The sequence below is a fragment of the Melopsittacus undulatus genome, chromosome 8 (assembly GCF_012275295.1).
Source record: "Melopsittacus undulatus isolate bMelUnd1 chromosome 8, bMelUnd1.mat.Z, whole genome shotgun sequence".
Taxonomy (NCBI): Eukaryota; Metazoa; Chordata; class Aves; order Psittaciformes; family Psittaculidae; genus Melopsittacus; species Melopsittacus undulatus.
The window spans coordinates 43,369,077-43,395,089 of NC_047534.1; the positions used below are offsets into that span (position 1 = coordinate 43,369,077).

The 26,013-nt window shown below is 39.8% G+C and overlaps 1 protein-coding gene across 1 annotated transcript in view; it reads right to left on the bottom strand.

Annotated features, from left to right (window-relative positions):
• The window catches only part of CERS6 (ceramide synthase 6), a 122,727-nt gene that overhangs the window by 67,320 nt on the left and 29,394 nt on the right, over positions 1-26,013 (bottom strand). The window contains exons 2-3 of the mRNA XM_034065680.1: positions 19,740-19,845; positions 16,993-17,123 (exon numbers count right to left, since the gene is read on the bottom strand). Coding sequence (XP_033921571.1) covers positions 16,993-17,123; positions 19,740-19,845 — 237 coding nt within the window. The remainder of the gene's footprint in view (positions 1-16,992; positions 17,124-19,739; positions 19,846-26,013) is intronic.

The window sequence follows — 26,013 nt, forward strand, 5'->3', positions numbered from 1 at the left end:
ACAATCTCCTTCACCTAATGAAGCTCTCTTAAAATAATCTTAATGCTTTATTAAATCCTGCATCTATATGTGCCCAGATCATGAGACCTCTACACTGAAAACCCAAACATAAACCAGATCAGAAACACTATTAGTGCACAGGACAACTCCATGGCATACCTTTGATCAGTTCAGAAACTGGACAGAAGTGCAACTCACCTTTGAACAGTCTGTACACTCCACTAACTCTTTATTTACCTCTGTTACCTATAACTAGTCTCATACAAAGCTACAAGTGTGACAATATGGTTGATGGGAACAGTCCCACTGCTCCAATTTGCTGCTTTCCAGAATTTATGTGATGGTAATCTGCTGTTTTTCTGCAAAGCCTGACAGATGCAAATGGATATAAAGAATGTTAATTAAAAAAAAATAAAAATAATCTTGCTTTTTTTGGCATGACACTGCTGTTCAGTTAAACTGGAGCAATCACACAAATGGTAAATATTTCCTGCACTGTAGTTAAGCAAAAGTTACTTGACAAAGGAGACGGTTATCCACAGCTCACTTGGAGTATTGTGTGCAGTTCTGGTGTCCTCAACATAGAAAGGACATGGAACTGTTGGAACAAGTCCAGAGGAGGGCCACGAGGATGATCAGGGGACTGGAGCACCTCCTGTATGAAGACAGGCTGAGAGAGTTGGGACTGTTCAGCCTGGAGAAGAGAAGGCTGTGTGGAGACCTCATAGCAGCCTTCTAGTATTTGAAGGGGACCTAAAGGGATGCTGGGGAGGGACTATTCATTAGCGACTATAGTGATAGGACAAGGGGTAACAGGTTAAAACTTAAACAGGGGAGGTTTAGATTGGATATAAGGAAGAAGTTCTTTACTGTGAGGGTGGTGAGGTACTGGAATGGGTTGCCCAGGGAGGTTGTGAATGCTCCATCCCTGGCAGTGTTCAAGACCAGGCTGGATGAAGCCTTGGGTGATATGGTTTAGTGTGAGGTGTCCCTGCCCATGGCAGGGGGATTGGAACTAGATGATCTTAAGGTCCTTTCCAACCCTAACTATTCTATGATTCTATGCACAAAATAGCAGGTATGATAAATAGAGAAATCTTTATTGCTTTCGTCTTCAATTTTCTGGCTTAGGATTTAACTGTCATCTGATTTTCCTCCTGGCTGCAGTTTGAATCAGCTATTTAATATTTAATGTTACAGTGCCACTTGAGACCAGTCCTGTCCTAAATCTGTATGCTCAAAATGGCAGCTCTCAAAGTCTTAAGAGCAAAATTTAGATGTGCAGAAAAAGGAAAGGAAGCAAAGGACTAAATTTTAAAGTGATGCAGTTTTATAAATAATGAAGCATGTTTATATAATTAGACCAGAAGAGATGCATAATACAATAGGTGTTTTGGTAATTCCTTCTAGGTTACATACCTTTAATAGTTATGCAACTGTCCTCTTCTGAGTGCTTCACAGACTATATGAAATAAAGCTCTGATAAGGCCTCAGAGATTTATTAGCATTGCCAAATCTTGCCCTAAAAAGAGGTATTACTATCTGGAAAGTTTATGGCAAGAGCACACAGAAAACACACGTGCTGCTGCCATTTTGCTCCCTGTCTTCTGATTAACAGAACTTGTTTCTCATCAGTGATGTTCAGTGCACACAGCTGACAAGTCTTGGAGAGAAAACTGACACAAAGTCTTTCCAGCCTGGACCTCTAGTCTCCATACTTAACAGTGGTCCCACAAGTTACCTGATTACAAACATGGCCTTTCAGCACCCCTCTGGATACCACAACAGCCACCCACTGTCCCATTCTTTTCTAGTTCTAGAGGAACAAAAACTTTCAGACTGCATCAGCTTTCACCAAGCAATGCTGTCCCAGCCATGATGGCAAGTATGTGTGCACAACACAACTTTTGTGACAGGTTTTGTGACCAGCCTGTATTAGCAGTTTCCATTTTTTTCTCATGCTGACTGTTACTTCCCTATAGCATTAAGTCATCTACCTCAGACTGATTTTTAGCCTGGCAAAGCAGATGCTGATCCCTTATGGGTATTGATCTTTCCAGAACTGGGCCAGGTGTTAGGGTTGTTTTGCCATTTCCCTGAATAAAATGTCTAGCTGTGGAGCATATGTTGAGTTTATGCACAGCAGCCACATCCCCATTTCCCATGTTCTGCCAGTGAGGAGGGGCACAAGAAGCTGTGAGGAAGCACAGCCAGGACAGATGATCCAAACTAGCCAAAGGGCTATTCCAAAGCATAGAACGTCATGCTATTCCACAGCACAGAGTATCATGCTCAGTATGTAACCTGGGGGGAGTTTTCCACAAGGGGCTGATTGCTGCTCAGGAATGAGCTGGGCATTAGTCAGTGAATGCTGAACAATGGTTATTGTGCATCACTTGTGTATCCTGGGTTTTACTCCTTTCTCTCTTTTTCCTATTATTATTATCGTTATTATATTTTACTTTATTTCAGTTATTAAACTGTTCTTATGTTAACCAGTAGGTTTTACCTTTATCCAGTTCTCCTCCTGATCCCACCAGGAGTAATGGAGGGAGAAGTGAGGGAGCAGCTGTGGGGCATTTAGTTGGAAATGACCTTAAGATCATCTCCATCTGAAGAAAATACTCAGTTCAGCTTTTGCTAAAAAGCATGAAAGTATGGTATTGGACAATTTCATGCAGAAAACAATGCATTAAAAGCCTGTAAGGGAAAAATATTAAACAACATGGAAGCTAATTCTCCATTGTAACTCTGTGCCCCTGAACAAGACACACACATTTTGTGTACCTCTAAAATGAAAGGTAATAAAGTGTAAGATAAAACTGTGCAACAACATAAATACAAGGAAGAAGAGAGGAGTAAGGACTTGCACCAAATCATTCACTGCCATGTATAAAATAAAACTTTTCTGTCACTGCTGTTCAGTGAGTAAGGTAGTTTGATATGGACTGACTGGGACTAGCAACCTGTAGAGAACAAGTCATACTCAAGTTTGTTTCTTCTGGTAAAAACTAAAATAGGGAAAGATAGCAATTAGTTTTGGATTACTGTGCCTGTACAGTTTGCAGTCTCCTGTGGAAAAGAAAAATCTGCATCCCCGGGGAGCTCCTGCTGGGCCAAATCCATACGGATTCAGTGTGAATTCGGTAAACACCATTTGCTAGTGCTACACACGCAAAAAGGCTAATAACTCTGAAGACAACATAAATGGGTGTAAGAAGGGTATCCTAAATTAGTGTTTTGTTCAATCTCTTTCCTTTTTAAATTAAAATCATAGTAGAACTTGATATCTGCATTTACTGAAGACCCCAAAATTTGCATCCACATAATGGAGAACTTATTCTGAATCTGACTCTTTATAAATAAATACCTGCTTGTAATGTATTTCATAAAGTTATTATAGCCTAAGTAAACATTGCTCATGTCAGTTTCATACTGCAAATATGAAATAGGTGAAACAAAAGCATAGGTTGGATTGGTAACAAGATGAACATCTTAGAAAAGAGAGCATTCTACTAAAAGGAGATGAAAAGTACACAGCAAAAATTGTGCAAGTAACCACTAAGGCGTACCAGGGAGGCAAATGCCAAACCTACAGGATAAAAGCAATGAAAAAACCAGAACATGCTGTGAAAGGGAAGAAGAGAAATGTTTTTCCTGTCTCTCTCCTCTTCCACTCAGCTTTTAAATCCAATATCACAGATAAAATACAGAACTGATAAGCACCATTACTGATTTGAGAAATTTTCACTATTAATAGATAACTGCTTTACATTGTTTGCTATTCTACTTGGGCAAGAATAGTTTTATTATTGGAAAGTTTCATTTAAGAGACATTAAAAAAGTCCTCAAATGTTGACAGCAATAAAATATTTTTAACAAGAGAACAACAGGCATCAGTACCTGAAATCTACCCCTTAGGAGAGATCAGCATTACAGGAAAGCACACTAAGAAATGATGAAGAAGCAGCAGCCCAATGCTTCAAAAGTAGAACAAGAGAGAGAAATTTGCAGAAAACCCTGTACTGAATTCACAGAAGATGCTCTTCAATCAAGAGTCAGTTTAAGCCCTGTGAATCCCATCTACTAAGCATCAAGAGTCATCTTGGTATATGTAGCATCTCAGACTGAGCCCTTGCTTTCTTAGCTGTACATTGCTTATGGCTCTTCTGAAAAATCCCAGCTCTGTCTCCATGTTCCTTCATTTCCAAGCAACTTTTCTGCAGTGTTTGGCAACTTCCTTTAAAGCTGAGGCTGACCAAAGAAGGCATTCAGCCTCTTCCATAATGAAGACAGTTCAAGGAGCGCAAAACATAAGAAAGCAGCAGCTACTACAGCTTTTGCAGTTTTCCTTTAGTTGCTTTTAATTGTTACATTGCCACTGTGATTTTGAACTCGTGTTCACATTATTAGAATTTAGGGAAGAATTATTTAATTTCCATAACATAAAATAATGATGAGCACACACAAGCCACAAGAGAATGGAAACCTAGTTAATTTATTATAACCTTGCTTAATGTGCAGTGGATAATGTTAAGTGCTGGTGTCTTTGCAGGACCAGCACATGAGTTAATTTAAATTTATTAACTGTGTTAAAAACTGTGTCACAGAAGGCAGCAAGAGCAGGGAATTCAAAGTTTTAAGTAATCCAGTTTGAGGGAAGAGGGGAATTTCGTAAGATGCAAAATGAAAAGTGCTTACAGCATGGTCTAAAAATACAGTGAGCATGGTCTGAGGACATGGCATGGAAATCTTCGCCTGTCTGTTCCTGCAGAACAGCAGAGGAACAGCACTGTTGATTCCTGACACTTAACTAATGTTTTCATTTTCCCCTAACCCCATGTTTGGGCACTGAGACATCCTGAGACCAGACCCAAAAAGAGAAAACAGAGTTCATACACCAGATTCACACATAAGCACAACAGATATGTTAGGAAAGGATTATGAGGCAAACTGCTAACCTTGAGCAGTTCTGGGGTCTGTTTCATACTGGTCCCAAACTAACTGAAGTATCTTGAGGAGCATATTACAGAGTTGCAAGAAGTCTACCTTCCCCTTCACCAGACTGTTCGGCTTTCTAAAGCAGCGGGATAGCTGCACAAGAACAGACCCAGAGCCTGTATTTTACCATTCAAAATTGAGAAATAATGATGGAGTTAGATATAGATTGTAAACAGAGCCATAGGAGCAGCGGTTCAGCAGAAAAGCATTCATTCGCTCAGCCAGTGTTAATCTAAGCACTTCCAGAGCTGGCAGCAGGAAGAGATGCAGTTATGTCCAGCACTGCATGGCACACCATGCCCTGCTCCAGCAGTCTCCCCTCTTCTCACCTCCCCCACACCAAAACCTGAGCTTTCACACTGGATGCAAGTACTTCTCATGCCTCCTGTGTTACATGGATGCATGTATATTTCCACCACCACAAGCAAGAGTACTCCAGCATACTTACGTGACCACCTTGAGACCCACAAGAGGAAAATCTGACTAACAAGCACCCTATGATTTCATGCAGGGTGACATATAACACCAGTAAGCATAGTGTGCTGCCCTACAAAACAGCTGTACAGCCAGCTGTCTGGAACAGGACAGGGCAAATGGGAGGGAAGGGTACAAAGGTCGGGGAGGTAGCCTTTACTGCTTACTAGAGCTGCAACAGTAGCCTGTACTGCTGAACAGAGCCTGAGCCAGTGTGTGCAAGTATGCCACAGCACCAAAGTGCATGATAAAATCATAAAAGGATATATAAATCAGCTACTTGTCCAGCCTGGACAACAAAGAAATGTGAATAGTCAGAGTCTAATACAGAAGGCTCAGAAAGGCGAAGCTGAAGGCATAAACCCTCAGCAAACCACACAGTAGCAGCTGGCTGTCATTGCCAGATGCTGCCTGCAGAAGCACAAGTGCTGAGCAAGCTGTGTTTTGGAGAGGAGGTAAGTGCAAGATACTCTGATGAATCAGGACTAACAACTGTTAGAGCAGAATTAAAGTTGCTGTCAGTGGCTGCACTATGTTCCCACAACTTCAAAACTAGGACAGCTTGCCAGCCATTAACTCATTCATGTGTTCAGGGACTCAGGTAACCGATTACTGTATTTTACGTAACTCAAGGCAACTAGTGCTGTCATACCCTGTTTCTCTTGGAACAGGGAAGACATGAGTGAACCAGCTCTGAACGACATCATAAGAAAAAGAGTATTTACCCTAAATAAAAAGCTTCACTAACACTCCTCTGCACTGACTTCACATGTGGCTTTAGGAAAAAACAAATTCAACTCTGTCTACCCTGGTATCAGACAAAGGAATCTGTAATGTACATAGTATTGAGCTATTTACATCTTATCCTGATGTAAAACAGGCCAAGATTTCTGTCTTAGCTTTATATACCCAGAACTAACTCCAGGTCTTTTTGCACAGCATTGTTTTCCCTGACATGAGTCTCAGTTTAAATTCCTCACTCTCTTTTACCTTCTATTGAGGCCTTGCATTCAAATGCATCCCTTTTCCTTTTCTGTGGTATTAGATATAATACTCTTAAGGGAATAATAGGTCCTTGAATGTATCTACCCCAGAAACTAGATGTACCTCTTACACTACTGTGATAAAATCACAGCATTTAACATGCCTACTATAGATAACAATTGCCAGATCATCTTTGCTACTCTCTACACTTTAGTTGCCACTTGTCTGATGACTTCAATTAGTCTCTTTTTTGGCATCTGTGACTCATCTCAATTTCCCTGCCACCTGCAGCTATAATAAACTCTTCTCGCATTCAGTGAAGGTCACATCTTGCCTGTTCTGGAACAATTTCGCAAATTCCGACTCCCTCTACATCTCTTTGAAAACCTATGTCCCCCCTTGCCAAGCTGCATTGCAAATCTGCCAGCACCTGAGGCCCTACTCCCTGCTACGTCTTTCATGCCATAAATGCAATCTACTCACATGGCTCTTCTCTTACCTCTATACTTCAGTTTCTGCATGCATGATACTTTGTAGCTAAAGACTTAAGATTAGTCTTTGCAACAGTTTTCTAAGCAAACTGTTGCATATATATATAGTATATATTCTACATGCATATACTATATATATAGTATCCATAGTATATATACTATATGTATTTATAAGCCCAATTCCAAATAATCTGGTTGCCCAAGTAAATAAAACAATCTTTTTAATTACCTGAATTACTGCCTCAGGAGAGCAATGAATTCCATAACAGAAACATGAAATCCTGTTTAATTACTCATGAGTGTGAAAAATTGTTTTCACTATTCAATTTTGAATATGCTCCTTTCCTTTTCTTTTTCATTTAATACCTCCTGGTTCTTGTACAATGAGCGAGGCAGATGCTGTTCTCCTTTTATTTTCTTAATACATGTAATCACTTCCATTTGCTTTTATCTTGTACTAAGACTACCCTCTCTCTTCCACTGTCTCTCTGATCTGTACAACCCTTGTAGTATCTACAGTCACCACGCTGCTATTTGCATCTGCAAAGCACCATATTGTCACACTACATTTAATGAAAATTTTAATTAAACACGACAATGAACAGTTTGTTCTGCTTACACCAATCTAGCAGCACAATGGGAAATAGTGCCAGGCAATCGAGTTCTGTAAGTTTCACCAGTAACAGATCTATTCCCTTCAAAGACAGCATTTCCAAATAGTGCAAGAGCTAGCTTTTGTTATTCCCCCTTTCCTTTCACTAACACATCATTAAATCCCTATCACCTGATGTATGAATCCTTACCCTGACATTTCACAGAGTTCAAGGTTGCAAGAGACCAGCTAGTTTGGATGGGCTCATATACACGGCATTCAGGGCTGCAACACTGGATAGAACGTACCCAGAATCTATTTCACATCCATATATGCTCTGAAACTTTATAAGGATTTTTTTTTTTGTGTTTTTTTTTTTTTTTTTTTTTTTTTTTTTTTATTGCTGCCCTCTCCCCTCCTTTGTTTTCTTTTATCTCTGCAAGAAGGATCCACATTTCTGAAATACTAATACTGATGCACTTCACCTTGCCAGAATGGTGTTTTTACAGCCTGACACCAAAGGTGCTGCTTGCCCTATGGCACAATGCAGAGGCACTAGCTCTGCTTGGATAACATGATATCCCAGCTGGAAGAGCCAGGTTTGGTGTTTTATATCCATGTCATCTGTCTGAAGGAAACCCTGGAGTGAATTACCTTTCCAATGAATTATCCTTTCAATAGGCGCTGTATTCCCTTCTGGAAGTAGCAACACCACCACAGAAGGGAGTCCAGCACTGAATCAGTATTCATGAAGTGCAGCCCACGGGAGATGAGATTGCCTGGGGCAAAGTGAAGCATGACAATGACCCTTATTTTCCAGGTTTGGTTCCACTGCAAAGGCAAAGTTGACCTTTTTTTTAGACATTATTTTGTTTCAAATAAATGAGAGCAGAGATCTTCAAGCTGCTGGTTTTCGAGACACATAGGACGCTGAAAACATTAATAGAACTTCTCAAGCCTGATAATAGCAAGAATCCAATTTTGTTATTAGCAGTTCTTTCTCTAAACATTCTACCTTAGAAATCACACAGAAGGGTTACGGCTCCCTTCTAGTGATTAAAAACAAAACCAAACAAGAACATGCTTTTTGCTTTACAATGAATATCTGGCTATTTAAGAACCACCAATTTACTTTCACCAGCAGTTTCATGACATACTGCTATTAAGATTCACTGACATGAAGGTTCCCTTTCCTTTTAGCGGAAAGATACACATTACTTAGCTACATGACATTCAGTAAAGAAAAAAGAAAAATAAAAGTAATCAATAAAGACCTTCAGAAAGCAGCACTGAAGTGGTCTTACTTCTGATGAAGCCTGCTCTTTCAAGTGCAGCTAGGACAAACCAATAAAGACTTCACATGGCAGGGTGGGGGACCAAAACTGTGGATGAGATCCTGTATGTGTGTAATACACAATTGTCGGTTCCAACAAAAAAAAATCTTGCCAGCCAATTATTATTCTGAGAGTAATTTCTCAGATAATTAATTTTAGCAGAGCACACTGTTTTACAAAGATAGGTCATGTAGCATGAGCTACAACATAAAGAGTTGTTCCTCTTTTTTTTTTGATAAAATAAGCTTGTCACACCTGAAGTGCACACATAGCAGTAGCAAACAGTGACACTGAAACTTCTTCAAAGTAAAGTAGGATGCCCAAGATTCATTTTGAGAAGTGCTACACTTCACTGAGTGGAATTAAAGAAAAATCTGTGTTCCCACTGTTTAGCCTTGACTTGATGCTCTCCTTGGTTAAAAGAAGTTAGGTTGGGCAACTTCTCAGCTCAACACTGGCACTCAGAGAAACTGGATCAGTCATAGCCAGTCACAGCTGGAAAGACAGCTTCCTTGGTTTTCCCTTTACAGGTCTGTTTCAGCACAGTGGTGTTTTGAGTTAGCAGCTTTGGGAAAACCACCTTATTGCCTAACCAGAGCCAAAGTAGTCTCTTGGCTGTAAAGCCAGCTATTGTTCTTGAAGGAATACTCTTATTCTTCCTGCATAACTCCCTTTGTTTTAAGGCCATAGTGAGGAGAAAGGAAAAGAAAAAAAAATAAATCTATATCCAAACTCAGAGAGGCCTACACAAATGTACACTTCCCACTCCTCGATGATATAACACAATATTGTGTTCTTCAGACCCTAGTATCAAAGCAGCTCCAGTATTGCTTCTGTGAAACATCACAGAATCACAGAATCCCAAGGGTTGGAAGGGACCTCAAAAGATCATCTAGTCCAACCCCCCTGCAAGAGCAGGGTAACCTAGAGTACATCACACAGGAACTTGTCCAGGCAGGCCTTGAATATCTCCAATGTAGGAGACTCCACAACCTCCCTGGGCAACCTGTTCCAGTGCTCTGTCACTCTTACAGTAAAGTTCTTCCTGATGTTAACGTGGAACCTCCTATGCTCCAGTTTACACCCATTGCCCCTTGTCCTATCACTGGATATCACTGAAAAAAGCCTAGCTCCATCATCCTGACACCCACCCTTTACATATTTGTAAACACTGATGAGGTCACCCCTCAGTCTCCTCCAAGCTAAAGAGACCCAGCTCCCTCAGCCTCTCCTCATTAGGGAGGTGTTCCACTCCTTTAATCATCTTTGTGGGTCTGCGCTGGACTCTTTCAAGCAATTCCCTGTCCTTCTTGAACTGAGGGGCCCAGAACTGGATGCAATATTCCAGATGCGGCCTCACCAAGGCAGAGTAGAGGGGGAGGAGAACCTCTCTTGCCCTACTAACCACACCCTTTCTAATGCATCCTAGGATGCCATTTGCCTTCTTGGCCACAAGGGCACATTGTTGGCTCATGGTCATCCTCCTGTCCACCAGGATCCCCAGGTCCCTTTCCCCTTCACTCCTTTCCAGCAGGTCAGCCCCCACCTGTACTGGTACATGGGGTTGTTCTTCCCCAAATGCAAGACTCTACACTTGCCCTTGTTGAATTTCATCAAGTTTCTCCCTGCCCAACTCTCCAGCCTGTCCAGGTCTCGCTGAATGGCAACACAGCCTTCTGGTGTGTCAGCCACTCCTCCCAGTTTAGTGTCATCAGCGAACTACCTGGGGGTACACTCGGTTCCCTCATCCAGGCTGTTGATGAAAATACTAAACAGCCCTGGTCCCAGCACCAACCCCTGAGGGACTCCACTAGTCACAGACCTCCAGCTAGATTCTGTGCCATCAATGAATATTTCACTCAAGATCATCGAAAGCTAACTGAAATACTGAAAAGTTGTTAAGGATCAGCAAGAAAAATATGCTAACGACTCACCTTTTTTCACCTGCCTAAACATTTACCAGTCCTATTGATTGTTTCAGTATGAAGTGTTCCAGAAGAAAGAAATCATGGCCAGTTACTTAGAGGCTTCCAGTACTCTATGCCTCATTGCAGAATTTAATGCTATTTCACAGTGACTTTCTGAATTTTTGGATTTTCCTCGATGCTTTCTCTTTCAGGGGAGCCTGCTGTTCTGTGATTATCTGTCACGAGAAGCACCTGTCCCAGGAACACCTTGATGCAGCACACAGCCCACTGCAGGACATTACAGGAAGGAGCAGTGGAACTAAGTATCTGCCCAGTTGAAAACATTCCAGAATTATAATAGCAGGGAAAACCTCTAACTTTTTATCAGCACACTAGTTAGGTGTGCAGTTTCCCTTTCACAAAGCAGGTAATTGAGCTACCAAGGCTTTCAATCTCCTGAAGAGGCCCGAGCAGCAGAGGAGAGGTTATGCCTCATACCTGTGAGAGTGTTGGAAGGAACAGCCATTTCTGACCCATGGAAAACAGCAGGAGAAAATGGGGGAGATTTGGTAATTCTATTGCCATTGAACAGCAACTATCATACTCAGCCCAGAGCACGTAGCACAGCTTTACAGACCTATCCCCTTGTTCTTTTTCCTGGTTGTGAAATGCTGATTGCATGTAGCTCTAAGGCAGCTGAAAACCTGTATTCACAAATCAGAATTAAATGGACCTGCAATAACATTTTACCACATAGTTTTGCTTGCATCTCAAAGATTATTGTATTCAGCAGTATTTTAGAAGCTGACTTAAGAGGGCCTGAGGCTATTAACAATTCAGAGCTAGAAGCTTTTTGATGCCTATTTATTTTCTAGTGCTTTACTGCTAAACACGAAGCACAGACTGATGAATTCCTTTATGTGCTTTGTGAAGATTTGTATTACCACAGTTCAGAAATTCAACAACCAAGCAGCTGTCTTGATTTCTTTCCATTGCATAGCTATTTTTCCAGTGCAATTTTGTAGGAGAATTACTCTGCTAGTTGAGAGAAGCAGTATGGCCAAGAAGTTGCAAACTGCTCTTAAAATTTTCACACAAATGTGCATGGCAAGCAAAAAAAAAAACCAAAACCAAAGTAGAACCTGTATACATTTGTCTCTATCTATACCCACACATGTGCATACGCCCATATATATACAGCTATAGATAGACAAAAATCTCCTTAAAAACATGATGCATAAACACAATGAAACACAGTTTCAATTCCTTAGCAAAAATTATATGTTCTAGCTAAGAGATGAGACAAAGACTCTTTTCTCCCCTACATCAGAACTAAAAGACATCCCACTTACAGATACTTCAGTATCCACGCTTCTTCTAGAGAAGAATGGGGGAGGCGGGAATAAATCTTTGGCTCTTCATTTGGCACATTTCCATGTTTTCACGTGCAGATTGTTGCATAAACTCAAAAAGCTCTCTTAGACACGTGTTTCTGCCAGCCACTTCTTCAATACCACATCTCCGACAATCTGCTTGCTTAAATGTATATAGCTGTAGGACAGACCAGTCATGAGCCTGATGACATTCCAAAGTCCCAGACTAACAACTTAGGGCATCACAGGTTCTTTCACTTTACTCTGGACAACAAGGGAGAAGAACAGGTACACACTGATAGCATAAGCAGCAGTGCAATACACCAAAACTGGGAAGAAGCTGGAAGTGGTTTGGAGGTCACTACTGCATTGGCCTTCTGACTCATCAGACATTAACAAAGACATTCTTGGATCCTGTATTCTATCTGGTCATCAACAAAGTCACCATCCGTGGTCTCCCAAGAGCTACAACCCTCCAGTTGCCTCCAGCATACCTTGAAGCCTTTTCCCCACTAGATTTATTCCATGTTTGGAAGATGCAACATTCTTCCTTAAGGCATTTTTGGGAACTTATTTGTAGCCAGATACTTTCCCCCCCCCCCCATGCTAGAACTATTCTCCAGCATAGTTGTTAGAGCATTTCATCCAATTTATATCACCTGCCTATAAAGACACATAGTCCTCTCCAAAAACAACTTTTAGCATTTCAAAGTACTGCAGATACTCTCCATGAATAATGCAGAAACCACATAAGCTTCAGAAAAGACTCAAGATAATGCACTTTCTGTGTATTCTCATGCACTATATAAAGAGCAGAGTACTACTACTCTTGCTCAGGAGACAGCTTGTCTTTCCTTGATGTTAGGCTGTGTCATGGCGACAAACAGAAAGGAATAAAAAGCAACAGAAATGCATGGCAGTACAAAAAGACCAATTTGCACACTCAGTTCACCACTTTTTTTTTCTCCATTATGCACCTTGGATCTTTCAAGTTTAAGGAAAGAGCAAACTGCCTATATTCCCACAAGAGAAAGAAAAGCTCTTCCCTGCAGCTAATATAATAAGGTAAGTGCCTGGGCATTACAATCTGAGGTTATGCCCTCCTGAGGTGGATGCCTTTCCTAGCAACTGCAAATGCTCTTCTGCTAACTCCAAGCTTCATGTCAGAATCACCAAATCCTTGATAAACAGCCCGTTGATTTGTTAGTAAAATAACCCTCAGCATCCCGTTTATCATTGTCTTTCTGACTAATACTGGCTCATGAGTCATCGCCCAATGAAATTATCTATTGCATATAAAGTACTAATAATTATAACATCTGAAATCTTAAGCAGGTATGCAATGCCACTGAAGTCTCACCATTACTGGTCTCCAGAGCTCTGACAATCAAAAATGGTGCTGTCTTTCAGACTGACACACAAAACTCTATAGGGTAGTTGCTGGTTAAGGTTCCAGACAAGTAATTTATTTTCACTACAATGCTGTGGCAAAACCAGAATCCACAGACAAGAGATTTTATTACTGCCTTTTCTTTCATATACCATCATCTGCTAATGCCCAGCACATCCAACAAAGGTTGGCAACAAAGGAATTATTCCATGTTAAATTCTGTTTAGGTCCAGAATTGCCACTGCTTGAAAAGAAAAAGAAGGAAAGGTGTTGAGAAAGTGAGAAATCAGGGACAAGAACAATCTGATCATTAAGTTACTAGTTTAGTGTACTTGGGCCTGGATCTCAAGTGTCATTTGTCTCAGGCAAGCATATTTGTCACTGAGTTTCACTCTCAGCCTTTGTTCTATTGGAAACTCTCAGCCTTTTTCCTACTGAAGCTCCTCTATCTTAGATAGTACCCACACTACTCATTTGGCAAGTCAGATAAGGCAGTCAGAAATGGCCTACTGCCCTTCTGGCACAGCTGCCTTCTCTGCATCGTGGAAAAGCCATTCTGGGCTGAAGGCTTACTTTTTCTAGCAGCATTGAATCATCTCCATATAAAAAAGAGTTGAAGTTCTTTTTAAGCAGCTCCACATTTGCTGTGGGTTCTGTCACTTTTCTTCCCAAGTCACAGCCAATCAATAAAGTTGCCAGAAAAACTGAAGGCTTCTCTGGAAGGACAGCAGCAGCTCAGCAGTTGACGATGTAGGTGGGGATCACTGTCATTTTTCTTGCTCTGTGCCTGCTTATTATGTAAGGGCACATTTTGTTCTGTCGGGGCTACAAAACTCTCCACTGGCACGCCAGTTACTGAAGACTCAGAGTGCTACTCTTCCCACGATTGTCATGGGAACATGTGCTTCATGTCGCCCAGAGCTCCAAAGAAGCTGCCACACACACACTCTTCATCCAAAAAGCCACCACATTAGCTTAATAGCTGTGAAAAAGCTACAGACGTCATACAGAAGGATTTCTTTGCTCAAACATACTGAAGTGGATCACCTCACTTAGTGCCCTCACAGACTTAACTACACAACCACTTAACACCCATACCAAGGGGGGAAAAAGGGTACTTCCTAGCTTCCCAGTACTATTCTGACTACCTGCCAACAACTCCACCTAACTTGCATGACAGGACATGCTAGTGGCACACAGCACCACTGAAAATACTCTTGGGACAATGAACTTGTGATCAGTTGAATAACACCACATTCTCACAGCACCTTATATGCAGAGAGATGGAGAGGCAATTCCCAATACACCTGCAAACCACAAGCAGACAAAACTTGAACTACCCACTTATTATTTATGCCACTTCGCTTCTTTTTGGACAAGCATTATCATTACTATTAATTACACATATTGCAGTAATGGCCAACGACTCTTTCTAAATGAAGCTGGCACTTAGTTCTATCAGCGCAAGTTAATGACATTCATTACAGCTTGACCTTACCTTTCAGTTTGCATGCATAGCTCTCATCTGCATGTCCTTCCACAATGTATGCTACAAAGGAGCAAGTTCAGCACCCATAACTTTCCTGTCTGAGACTGTATTTCATGGTATGTTTAAGTTTATTCTACCTCTAGGTCAGCCCAAATCTGCTGGCACTAACACAAAAGAGTGAAGTCTTTGACCTGTTATAGAATCAGCAGAATGCACCACCCAAATATGCTAGCTCTAGCAGTATTACAGTTTTAATTTTTTTCCCCAAGGTTTCCTACAGGTTAAGCAGACAAGTGCATACATTAACAGCTACAACCCTTGAAAAAAACAGGTTGTTCTTCACTGATCTAAAAAATCAGTAACTCTAAGACCATCAGCTGCTGGCAACAGGATGACTACGTTTAGCCACACCATCTCCCTGCCTGTTTTTATTAAGTATTAAGTAAGGTGGACTTCAGCTGTAAATACCAAGGAAAGGACTTAAGTATTCTGACAGCTAAGTTCCTCTGTTTATTAAAAGACAACCATCTTCAGACAATTTATTTTTCTTCTTTTAAAATAATAATAAAAAGGACTAATTCTCTGTGCTAGAGATACAATATGCTTAACAGTCACTCTTATGATTTATCTCCTATTCAGTTCTTTGGCGAAAGTAAATATCAGCTGCTGCTTGAATAATATTTCATCTGTGGTATGGCTATAGGAAAAAATATACCTTAATACATTATTTATTCAGGATCATATTATGAAGCTTCCTGTATGTCTCCATAAGAAAATTTTAAGGAAAGTATTTAGGAAACCTACAAAAGGAAAAAGATTAAATATATTTGGCAAATCTGTATGAATGATAAAACTGTATATTCCACACACACACACTCCCCTCTCTCTCTGGCTGGCCTGCGGTGTTTTAGTGATTTCTTTACTTGCAGTTTCTTAAAAAAGTAGTTTAAGAATTGTTAAGAATAAAAAACCCAGCATCACCACAACCAACACCACCCACAGAACAAAACTTTGAAAACAAGATGAACTAAGATTTGCCTTCCAACTTAAGTAGCTTTCCTCTATTTCTGCTGACATTTCTACCTAACACTTCTTTCCCTGCTAAAAAAAAAAAAAGCTTAACTAGAGTTTTAAAAGCAGCAACAATACAGCTACACGACCAACAGATTATAATAAAGCCAATAATTGTTTATGGCCTCAGCAAGATTTTGTGAATGCTCCTTCCCTGGCAGTATTAAAGGCCAGGCTGGACAGAGCCTTGGGTGACATGGTCTAGTGTCAGGCGTCCCTGCCCATGGCAGGGGGGTTGGAACTAGATGATCTTAAGGTCCTTCCCAATCTTAACCATTCTGTGATTCTATATTCCGCTGCCACTGAAACATAATTTAAATACTAAAACCAACAGAGTCTAATTAGAAAAATGACCTTTAGGTCGATAACCAGCTTGTAGAGCAGCTGGGTGCTGGGAAAGATTCCTTAGAAGAAAACACTGGCAGCTGAAACTTCCTAGAAAGCACAGGAGCCTTTAGCTTCTCAGAGTTCAGTGCACCCGAGAAAATGAGCTAGTAAAGGGGACAAGCCTAGGATGAGAACAAACAAACATGGAATTTAATAACCCAACTGACTTTTATCTTTGCTTCTCCATCTCAGATCTCTGTCAGGTTGCATAGCTAAAGGTGGTGCTGTGAAGATAGATTCCAACCCTAGCACCAAGCAATTTGTCTTAAAAGATCAGGCTGGCATCCTGACAGTATAGAATCACAACCACCTGATTTTTGACAGCTTTTCAACACTGAAAGTACATGAAAAGTACAATGTGACTCCTTCAGAAGAAAGGAGATTGTTTTTCATTTGTATCATTTTCTACCCATCTACAAAAATACCCATAAAGAACAAAGGAGGAAACTGATGAAGACACAAGCCCAACAAGACCCAAGAAGAGAAAGAGCATCCTTACATGCTCTCACAGAACTTCGTAAGAGTGCTGGGCTTTTCCTGGTTGCGTCTGTGTCGAAACCAACGTTGAATGCTGCGTACATCCCAGTCCAGCTGCTTGGAGAGGCCCTCCAGCCTCTTCTCATCTGGATGCTACAGAACAGAGAAGGATAAACATTATGCCTTTACCCAACTGAATGTAACCACTGTAATTGCCTCTTGATGTCTTACAAGATGCCTGTCAGACACATGGATACATAGAAATAAAATTACTTCCACAGAAATTTCTGTTTATGGATCCACATCAAAACAAGTTTACAGTGACTATTATTAATCTAGAAGGACATATGCTATAATATTGCAGGCAGGTTATTACTATTAAGAAACTTAAGGAAGACAATAGCACAAAATCTTGCTTGAAACTAGGAAAATTATGAGAAGTAGGGATTGAATGCCATGCATTTCTCAGAGAGTGGCAGTTTGAAACAACACCCTACTCTGCCACAGGCCACACGCTATGGCCTGCATCCCCCTGCATCAGGTCTTTGTCCTATAGACTGTTGCAATAATGAAGATTATTTGACAGACATGGAAAGAAGATATATCCCATGTTTGTACAGGTTCATATTAAAAAAAAAAGAAGTCGTTAAACAAAGTAGCAACTTCAAAAGGAAAATCACCTTGACAACAGGGAGAAATGATTTTTTTTTCCCTGTAAAATTTGCTATACACAATTATTCTCCAAAGCAGCAAATGTGGAACTCTCATTCCGTTAGAGTGGCTGTAAACCAGCGCAGATGTACAGTAGAAGGCTATAGTTTGAATAGGATATAGAGAGGAGCAGTACAGGCCACACTTCCAACCACTCAGCAATTCTACACATACGGTACTGCATGAGGACTATTTATCTGTTTTCTCCTGACCACATTATGTTTTTAAGGAAACAGACGAATCTTTTGGACAATCTGTTTTCTGGAGTTTCAGCTTTATTTCTGCAAACCATTTACATACATTGAATGAGATATCAGAGCTGCCACTATAAAGACTTTTTTGAATGTTCCAAGAGGTAAAACAGCAAAGCTTTTGTCAGGCTGAAGATTCATCTATTGGCTTCCAGGAGAACACAGGAAGAAAAGGAAATAGAAGGGAAGGCATGACAAAAGGGTAAAATATTTGCCATCTTTCTCAGAAAAAAAAAGAAGGTTTTCTCATCAACCCAAAGTAGCCACTATTTTATCAATGGAAAGTTAATAAAAAACATTATTTGTAACCTTAGAAAAATCAAGTCAGAGTTTGACTAGAGCGAACTGTTGCACGTGACTCAAAAAAAGACAGCTAGGTAAATCAGATGGTTTCCTTGAGAGCAGCTACTAAACAGCCATACCAAAATCTCACAGGAAAGCAGATACTTCTTTGGGAGCACTTTGCACTTGTCTCCATGCACTGGGTGCTGGGAACTGTGTGCCATCTCCTAACATAACTCTCAGACTTTCATTAGATCACTTCACACACCCAGGGCCTTTGTTGGACTAGCACATTCTGCGAGGAAAAATAAATTAAAATAAATAAACAAATAAATCCCATTTGTTCTTCCTTTAGCTGAGTCTGGGCCAGAGCACACGTGCTGCAGCTTTTAGAGACAAGATATGTGTGATTCCCTCCCTGAAAACAGGACATAAACCACAAGTGCCACAGTGATCTCAGAATAGGGTATGGGACACAAGCAAGACAGATCCACAGCACATTTTACTGTTGTTGATACTGAACCCAACTTTGCCTATGACTTTAATACTCTCCGAAGTTTAGGCTGATGCTTTTGCTGTGGTGTGCTCAGCTGTAGCCTGAAGCCGAGGTGGCACTGGGAAGTTCTTGCAGAACTTCATCCTTCTGGCCTCCACAGGTCTTCCTGCTACAAAATGACCACTGACCACTGGGGTTTTCAGGGTTCCTACTGACCACTGGGTCTTCAGGACATCTCACCGCTGTTCACTGCTATGGAAAAGCTCAGGATGCTACAGAAGTGTGGACAGAGTTTTAGTTGAGATGTCATACAGTGAGAGTTGCAGAGACAGAGATAGCAGCAGTGGGCAAACACCTGTACTGTACAAAAAAGTCTGCAAGCTTCAAAACATTATTTTTTCAGGTTCCCCCAACTTTTCTACCACCCCATCTCTCCAAACTTCAAAGGACATTTATCACAACATAAACAGTTAGGACACCAGCAAGCCACCAGCATCCTGTGCTCAGGCAGCTTCCCTAGAAGGAGTAGCTTTGAAATTTCATGGAAAACAGTAAGACAAATTTTACAGACTCACAACTCTCTTTTACTTAAAGGAGAAAAAAAAACAACTAAAAAAACCAACAAAACCCCAAACAAACAAACAAAAAAAACCCAAAAAAACCCCACCCCAAAAAAACAACACCCCACAACCAAACAAAACCAAAACCAACCAAAACCATCAAAAAACTCAGAATATTTTTTAGAAATTAAAAAAAAAAAAAAACATCAAAGAGCAAAACAAAGTACGTGGCCATATGGCAACTACACAGTATAACAACTTTGTTTTGTTTAAAAGCTTACAGGAAACATCACGAAGGGATGCACAACTGCTCCAACTGGCATACAATAACAACCTTGACATTTTCATGGTCTGATTTTAGCTGTAAAAATGCAGCGCTACATTTAGCAGTTAGCTTTATTTTATTCAGCTGTGGTTTATAGTGCTGTATGCCATTTTATAAGGTAAATATTACAATTAAATAACCTACCTTTGTAATAGCTGTGAAAACTTTTTCCAGAATAGCATTAGGTTGAGCTTTCTGTGGTCCGTTGGCTTGGACTTTAAGGCCTAAGGCACATGGTTTAGCAATGAACCTGTGAAAAACAGAAGAATGAAAAAAGGAAATAAGCTAAATCCTTCAGTTATTTACTCCATTACTGTTATCAGTAAATATGCAAATATTATAATCCCACCAACAAAAACAATACTTAGCCTTACAGCTCAAAAGCAGGCTCATATACAAAATTTCATCAAAAAGTAAGTAACATCACTTTGAAGGATGAAAGAAACTCTGCGGAGCACATGAAACACAGGATTTTCTTTCATGTTGTAAAAGAGAAAAGACAGAACAAAAGCATGAGACAAATGCCTCCTAGAGAAGCACCAACTAATCAAAAGAGCAGGGCAGCTTGCAGAGATGAAGAGCACGTAATATTCTCCATACAGAGCCTTTTTCATAAATTGGTTTCCAGAGTAGCTACTGCCTTGGGACTCCTTTTGCACAGTGGAATTTCAAACGAAGTCCTTAAAGGCAGTAAGCACTTAAGCTACCCAGTCAATACAATTTTCTAAATGATAAAGTTTAAACGGTGTTGAGCCATGCCTCAAAGACTTTGCTCTTCCTCCAAACTCTTCTGCTAAAATATGAAGCTGTCACAGATCCAAACACTCGTCCATAAATTCATCCAGCTTATACACTGGGTGTCTCTGGTACATTTTAGAGATTAATTGCATAGCTTACATTACAGACACTCAAAGACCATTCCAGTTTCATGTTTATCCAGCTGGATGACCACAAGTTCCTAAAAATCATGGAATTCTTATCCACAGGCAAGCCCCATTTTAAGCACTGTTTTAAGCTACAACTGCTGTTTCTGCTATATTTAAGACAGCACACTTGATTAAAGAGAATTAAGTCCTAAGCAATGTCACAGTGGTTACAGAAATAGCATTTGGTAAAGAAAAATGGATGACACCAGACCACCTTGTTTTTCCAAGGAAAAATTCTTGGTATATTGATACTATTCCCACATGAAAGCCAATTCTAAAGCCTGAAATAATTTTTGGTGACTATTTGAGAGGCAGGTGGGATGTCATATATCCAGACACATGCAGCGTCAGTAAACTTGTTATTTGATCCTTGTATGTTACAAGAAAAAAAAAACAAAACAACTTATTACATATTTGTTCAGAATCTGGATCAGCAGTAGATTGCAACTGTACTGCTAGCTCCATAACATCAAATGAACCAATGGCACTGGACAAGGTATAAATTCTCTGCTTTAGGGCTAAGAGCTTTGGCAAGACCAGTTTCACTGTGGAATGTGAGAAGAAAGCAGTCCAATTTTCTGCTTAAGGAACAGAAGCATATAAACTCTGTACATGTCATATGTACATACACTGTAATCCAGCTACAGTGGAAATCTGGGTGTACAAGGTGACAAAAGAAACAAGAATTGTGTTGTCTGGTTCAACAAGGACATAACCATAATGGCTGTTGCTGTTAGGTGATAACCAAAAGGTAGCTGGAGAAGCTAACAAAATGTTCATGGAGCTTGATTTTAGAAATTTAGTTTTTAATTCTAAGAAGTTGTAAAATGCTTCTAGTCATGTAACAGAGGGGCTGAGATTCTTAGCATCTATATTGATGTTTTGTACCAGAAAGCTGAAAAACACTCATAAGTTCCAGTCTTCACTACTGAAGAAATTAAATTTCCTGAAGAAAAAGCAATAGAGCCAAAGAGTGGAGCCTAAGTCAGACATTAAAGGGGATGTGAACCAGTGTTCAAGTTAATTTTACAAAGCCTTATAGGAAACACTTGAAAGTAGAGACAGGGCAGAGGAGTGCTGTAGGTAAAACAAATAAAAGAAATTACAAACAAGTTTATCAGTTTCATGCATTCCAGGAAGAACCCAAGCTCAGCCTTAACCACCACCAGCACGATCAAGAAATATTCACTAAATAGACACAAAATAAAAATTGTTTCATGTGGATTTTCTGAGCACTTGAAAACTCAGTCTCCTCTGAAGTAAGACTTGATATGGGAATTTTGTTTATTTATAGGGTATGGCTTTTTGGTTTGGTTGGTTGTGGGTTTTGGGGTTTTGTGTGTGATGTTTTTTTATTTGGTTTTAAATGCCTATGTCTTTCAACTGCTGTTTTGTTTTTCTCCTTCTTCCAAGTGAAGGAATGAGAGAACCATGCTAGCTCCAATAGAAAGGCAGTTCCCTAAACATGTCAATTTAAAAGAAAAAAAAATTAATAAAATCATAATCAGATTAAAAAGTCCAAGTTAGAAAAATTCCACAAGGAGCAATTCCAACAAGCTTCATGCTGAGCTGATCTTCATTTAAATCTAAGCAAATCAGCTAAGTTTGCTTAAATGTCATTCTTAAAATGACATGTGTCACTAATGAACAGCCTAGATAAATCCAGGACAAAGCACAGCGTTTGCCTAGATTTTAAAAACAGAATTGTTATATTATACTATACTCATTACCTAAGACAAAACATATTTTCTGCTTCTGGTATTTACTTAACAACATAATTTGTTTTTTCCTTCCTTTGCTGCTTATGCTTTTCACATGCACTGGAGGAACAGGCATAGGTCCACAAGGACAGCAAAGCACAGTAAGTACATGTACAGGGAACACAGCTGCAAAACACAGGATGATCTTGGCCAGCTACGTCAGGGAGGAAAGGACTGGGAAAGCTTAAAAAAGCCCACTAAAGGTCTGATATGCTTTTGTGATATGTTACTGATATGCTTTTGTGGTCCTTCTCCACATTTGAAAAAAGCTTTTAAAAAAATTCTCTCCGGTGATTGTTAATTCCTATTAGGACATTCAAGGGAAATACAGCAATTTCAACAGAAAAGTTTTATATGCCTGCAATACTGAGCAGGTCTGCCCACCAAGTCAGGTGTGCAAAAGCCAAGTCCACATGATTGCCTTTGGTGGAACTGGCAAAATTTAAGAGATATTTTTTACTTTTCATACAAAAACTTAGTCAATTCAAGCTATATTTTGCAATATAAATATTGTTTTTCAAGGTTAAAATATAACTTTAAAATAGAATTCAATCAACAAGATCCCAAATGTCACACCAGGTGTCATAAAAAACATAATTAACATAATTCTCACCAACAGTTTTCCATAATAATTTAAACAGATTCATAAGTAAACAAAACAGAATTAATGCTTGATACATGTATAAACTATGAGCATTTTGCCAAATGTTGCACTTCTTAAAAGCACTATTCATTTTTTCCATTTCTGCTAATGCTGTGCAATTCAGTTCCCTAAGCAGTCTTACTGAAACCCATGGGACTATTTATTTCATAAGGTACTGCAATTAAGAGGGAATAACGATTGTGAAAGAGTAAAGAGAGCAGAACTGAGTATATTGCCAGCTTTTCTCTGTAAAACATGTAAATCTGAACAAAGCCACACTAGTATTTATTTTTTTTCAGTGGATTCCAATACAGCTGAATTGAAAGCTGGTATTCAATTACACAGAAATTAAGGACAAGTACTTTCTGCTGAATGCAGCCCCATCTATTCTGGATCTAGAAACAAAAGACTAACCTAAACAAGGGAATTAAACTCAGAATTCAAGAACCTTTTTAAAGGCAGCTTCTTCATTCACAGTCTAAAGCCACATTTAAAAACAAAACCAATTCAAAAAGTCCACAGCTGGCCAGTTCAGACAACATGGGTTACTGCAGAGCATTGGAGTGGGAAGCACTGTCTCTGCAGGCCCATAAATACTGCCCCCTCTGCCTGCAGACAGACATCTCTCAGTGCCCCATGACCCTCGAAGGCAGGTGCTAGTTTTCATTCTGGATCTTGTCTGTTTTTTCTCAAATATATTATTTACAACAGCGACAGCTTGATATTACACTCCACCTCAAACTCAGAGGTCAGCTTCTCCCCTAAAAAGGGGTCAAGAAACCCGTTACAGAATGATCCCTCAACTCCCCTGCAGCATTAAAAGAAGTGCTATTTCACCAGAAGTATGCAAATTTGTTCATGAACAAGCACCATTTTGGGTTTCTCACTTGTCCTTTAACAAACGCCAACTAGACAAAGACAGTGGCCATTACAACAGATGGCAGGCAGAAAAAGAATTTTAAAAAAACAAAACCCAAACCCACAAAAGAAAGCCAACAACCAAAAAAAACCCCAAACTATACAAAAACCCAGCACCATAACAACAACAAAAGAAGGAAATTAAAATTTGCTGTGGTGGAGGAAGGTATTAAGTGATCGCAGCAGATGCTGTGCTGCATAGAGGGAGAGGAGGATACCCCATGACCATCAGCCATGGCAAAAACAAAACCCCAAACCTGCAGACTCTTCTGAAGCCATTCCCAATACCCCACACCAGATGCCTAATTCCTCACGTTCATCAAATTATAGCTTAAAAATATCCTGGCTCCACTTCCTGGGAATTCCACACCCTGTGAAAGTTTCTCTTTAGAAATACAAATAGGTCAGATCTGCCATAAGCATGAACCATCGTGGGCACATAACTGCAGTATCACTGATAAAACAGCCTTTAATAAAAGAGCAAGGAAAATGCCCCCTCGAAGTCACAGAGCACTTTCTGTTCTCCTTTAATGGCTATTTGAACCTTACTAATTAATTACCATGTAACCTTTTACTTTATTGCTTTTCATCTTGACAAACTACATAATTTTAAACCTGGAATCAACCAGAAATGGTTAGTGTTGACCCTCAATAATCCTTGGAGGCTGATGTTTATTAGCACTAGCAAATTCTGCATTAAACAAATATTTTTTCAAAGTATCCCATTAAGGAGGAAGAGATAATCTTTGCATCTTTTTAATTTTGGTCAGAACTCATTAGTCATCTGGGGCACTGGAAATATGGGCACTCTTGTATCACATGAATGTGGCATTTCCAGACCAGCACGTCATATTACATTTCTCAGCTACCCACAGCGGATGCCCTTTAGCAAATCCATGCCTGACAGCTTCCCAGCAGCTCTGCAGATGCTCAAACACCACAAAGCCCACTACAGGTAAATAGGAATTACAGGGTTTTTAAGAGCTTAAAAGGTCTGCAAGAATTAGGGTTTTCCAAACAGGGCCAAAAAAACCCAAACCACAAGACCATTAAGCTAACACAGCTAATGAATATTTGATTAATCTAATTAAATATGCCCTTTTTCTTGTTCTTCCATGTAAGGGGAGATATAAAGAAAATACTCAATGGTCTGTTCTAAACTTTCAATTTAAAAACTATCAGTCTTAAAATGACGATGTTAGCTGGCAAGTGCTACACATTAACCAGTTCAAAGCAGGTTTGGATTCCTTCCCATGCCCTTTGAAGTGATAAAATTATACTACTTTGCAATGCTTATTTGTCAAATGTTTCTGATTTAGAAACTCACTTCATTTCACCAACATTCCTTCTAGAACTAGAGAGCAAGAATCTAGAAACTGAAAATCATAAGCCTTTCTCCACTTCTACTGAGGTAGGTAAGTAAGTACAAGGAAAATGAGAAAACACACCAGAACAACACACCAAACCTCACAACTACCTCCCCCTCTCTCAAACTGAAACCCCACAAGCTGGTAAGAAAGGGCCTCAGGAATGGGAAACAATAGACTGAATGAACAGAACTCCATTATAAATTCCCCATCACCACTGCAGGAGAACAACTTACCTTGACTCAACTTTCCTATACTGTTCTAATTTAATCTGCAATAGAAGCCATTGAACTCATGTCTGATTATTTTTACAAAAGTATAAGGACAAGATTATCCATTCAAGGTAACCTAAATCAAATGAAGGTTCTTTAACTCAGATGAAAAAGAGTGTTTTACACTTCCAATTTAAAACCAGCACACCTAAAGTAAACCATCACCACGAGAGACGGAGCTGCAAGAAGTCTTACTCAGCCCCACACCCAGGAATAAAGGCCAGCAAAACAAGCTTAGATTTACTTTTTGTTTAATTTATGGATTACCTCTGTCAGATTTAATATACTGCTCTGCCATTCACACGCAATATATTTTAAATGTTGTTGTGCATCAAGGTTTTTGAAAACTCTTAATTTTATAAAGTAAAACTTTCAAACTACTTTCACTGAGACAAGCATCCTGTCTGCATCTTGACCTTAAACATCTCCTGAGGGTTGCAAGCAAACACTAAATTCATTTCAGTTTCTACCTTGTTACTGTCATTTCTTAGTTTTGCATCAATCTTCTTGTTTCTCTTGAGTCTTGTTAAAG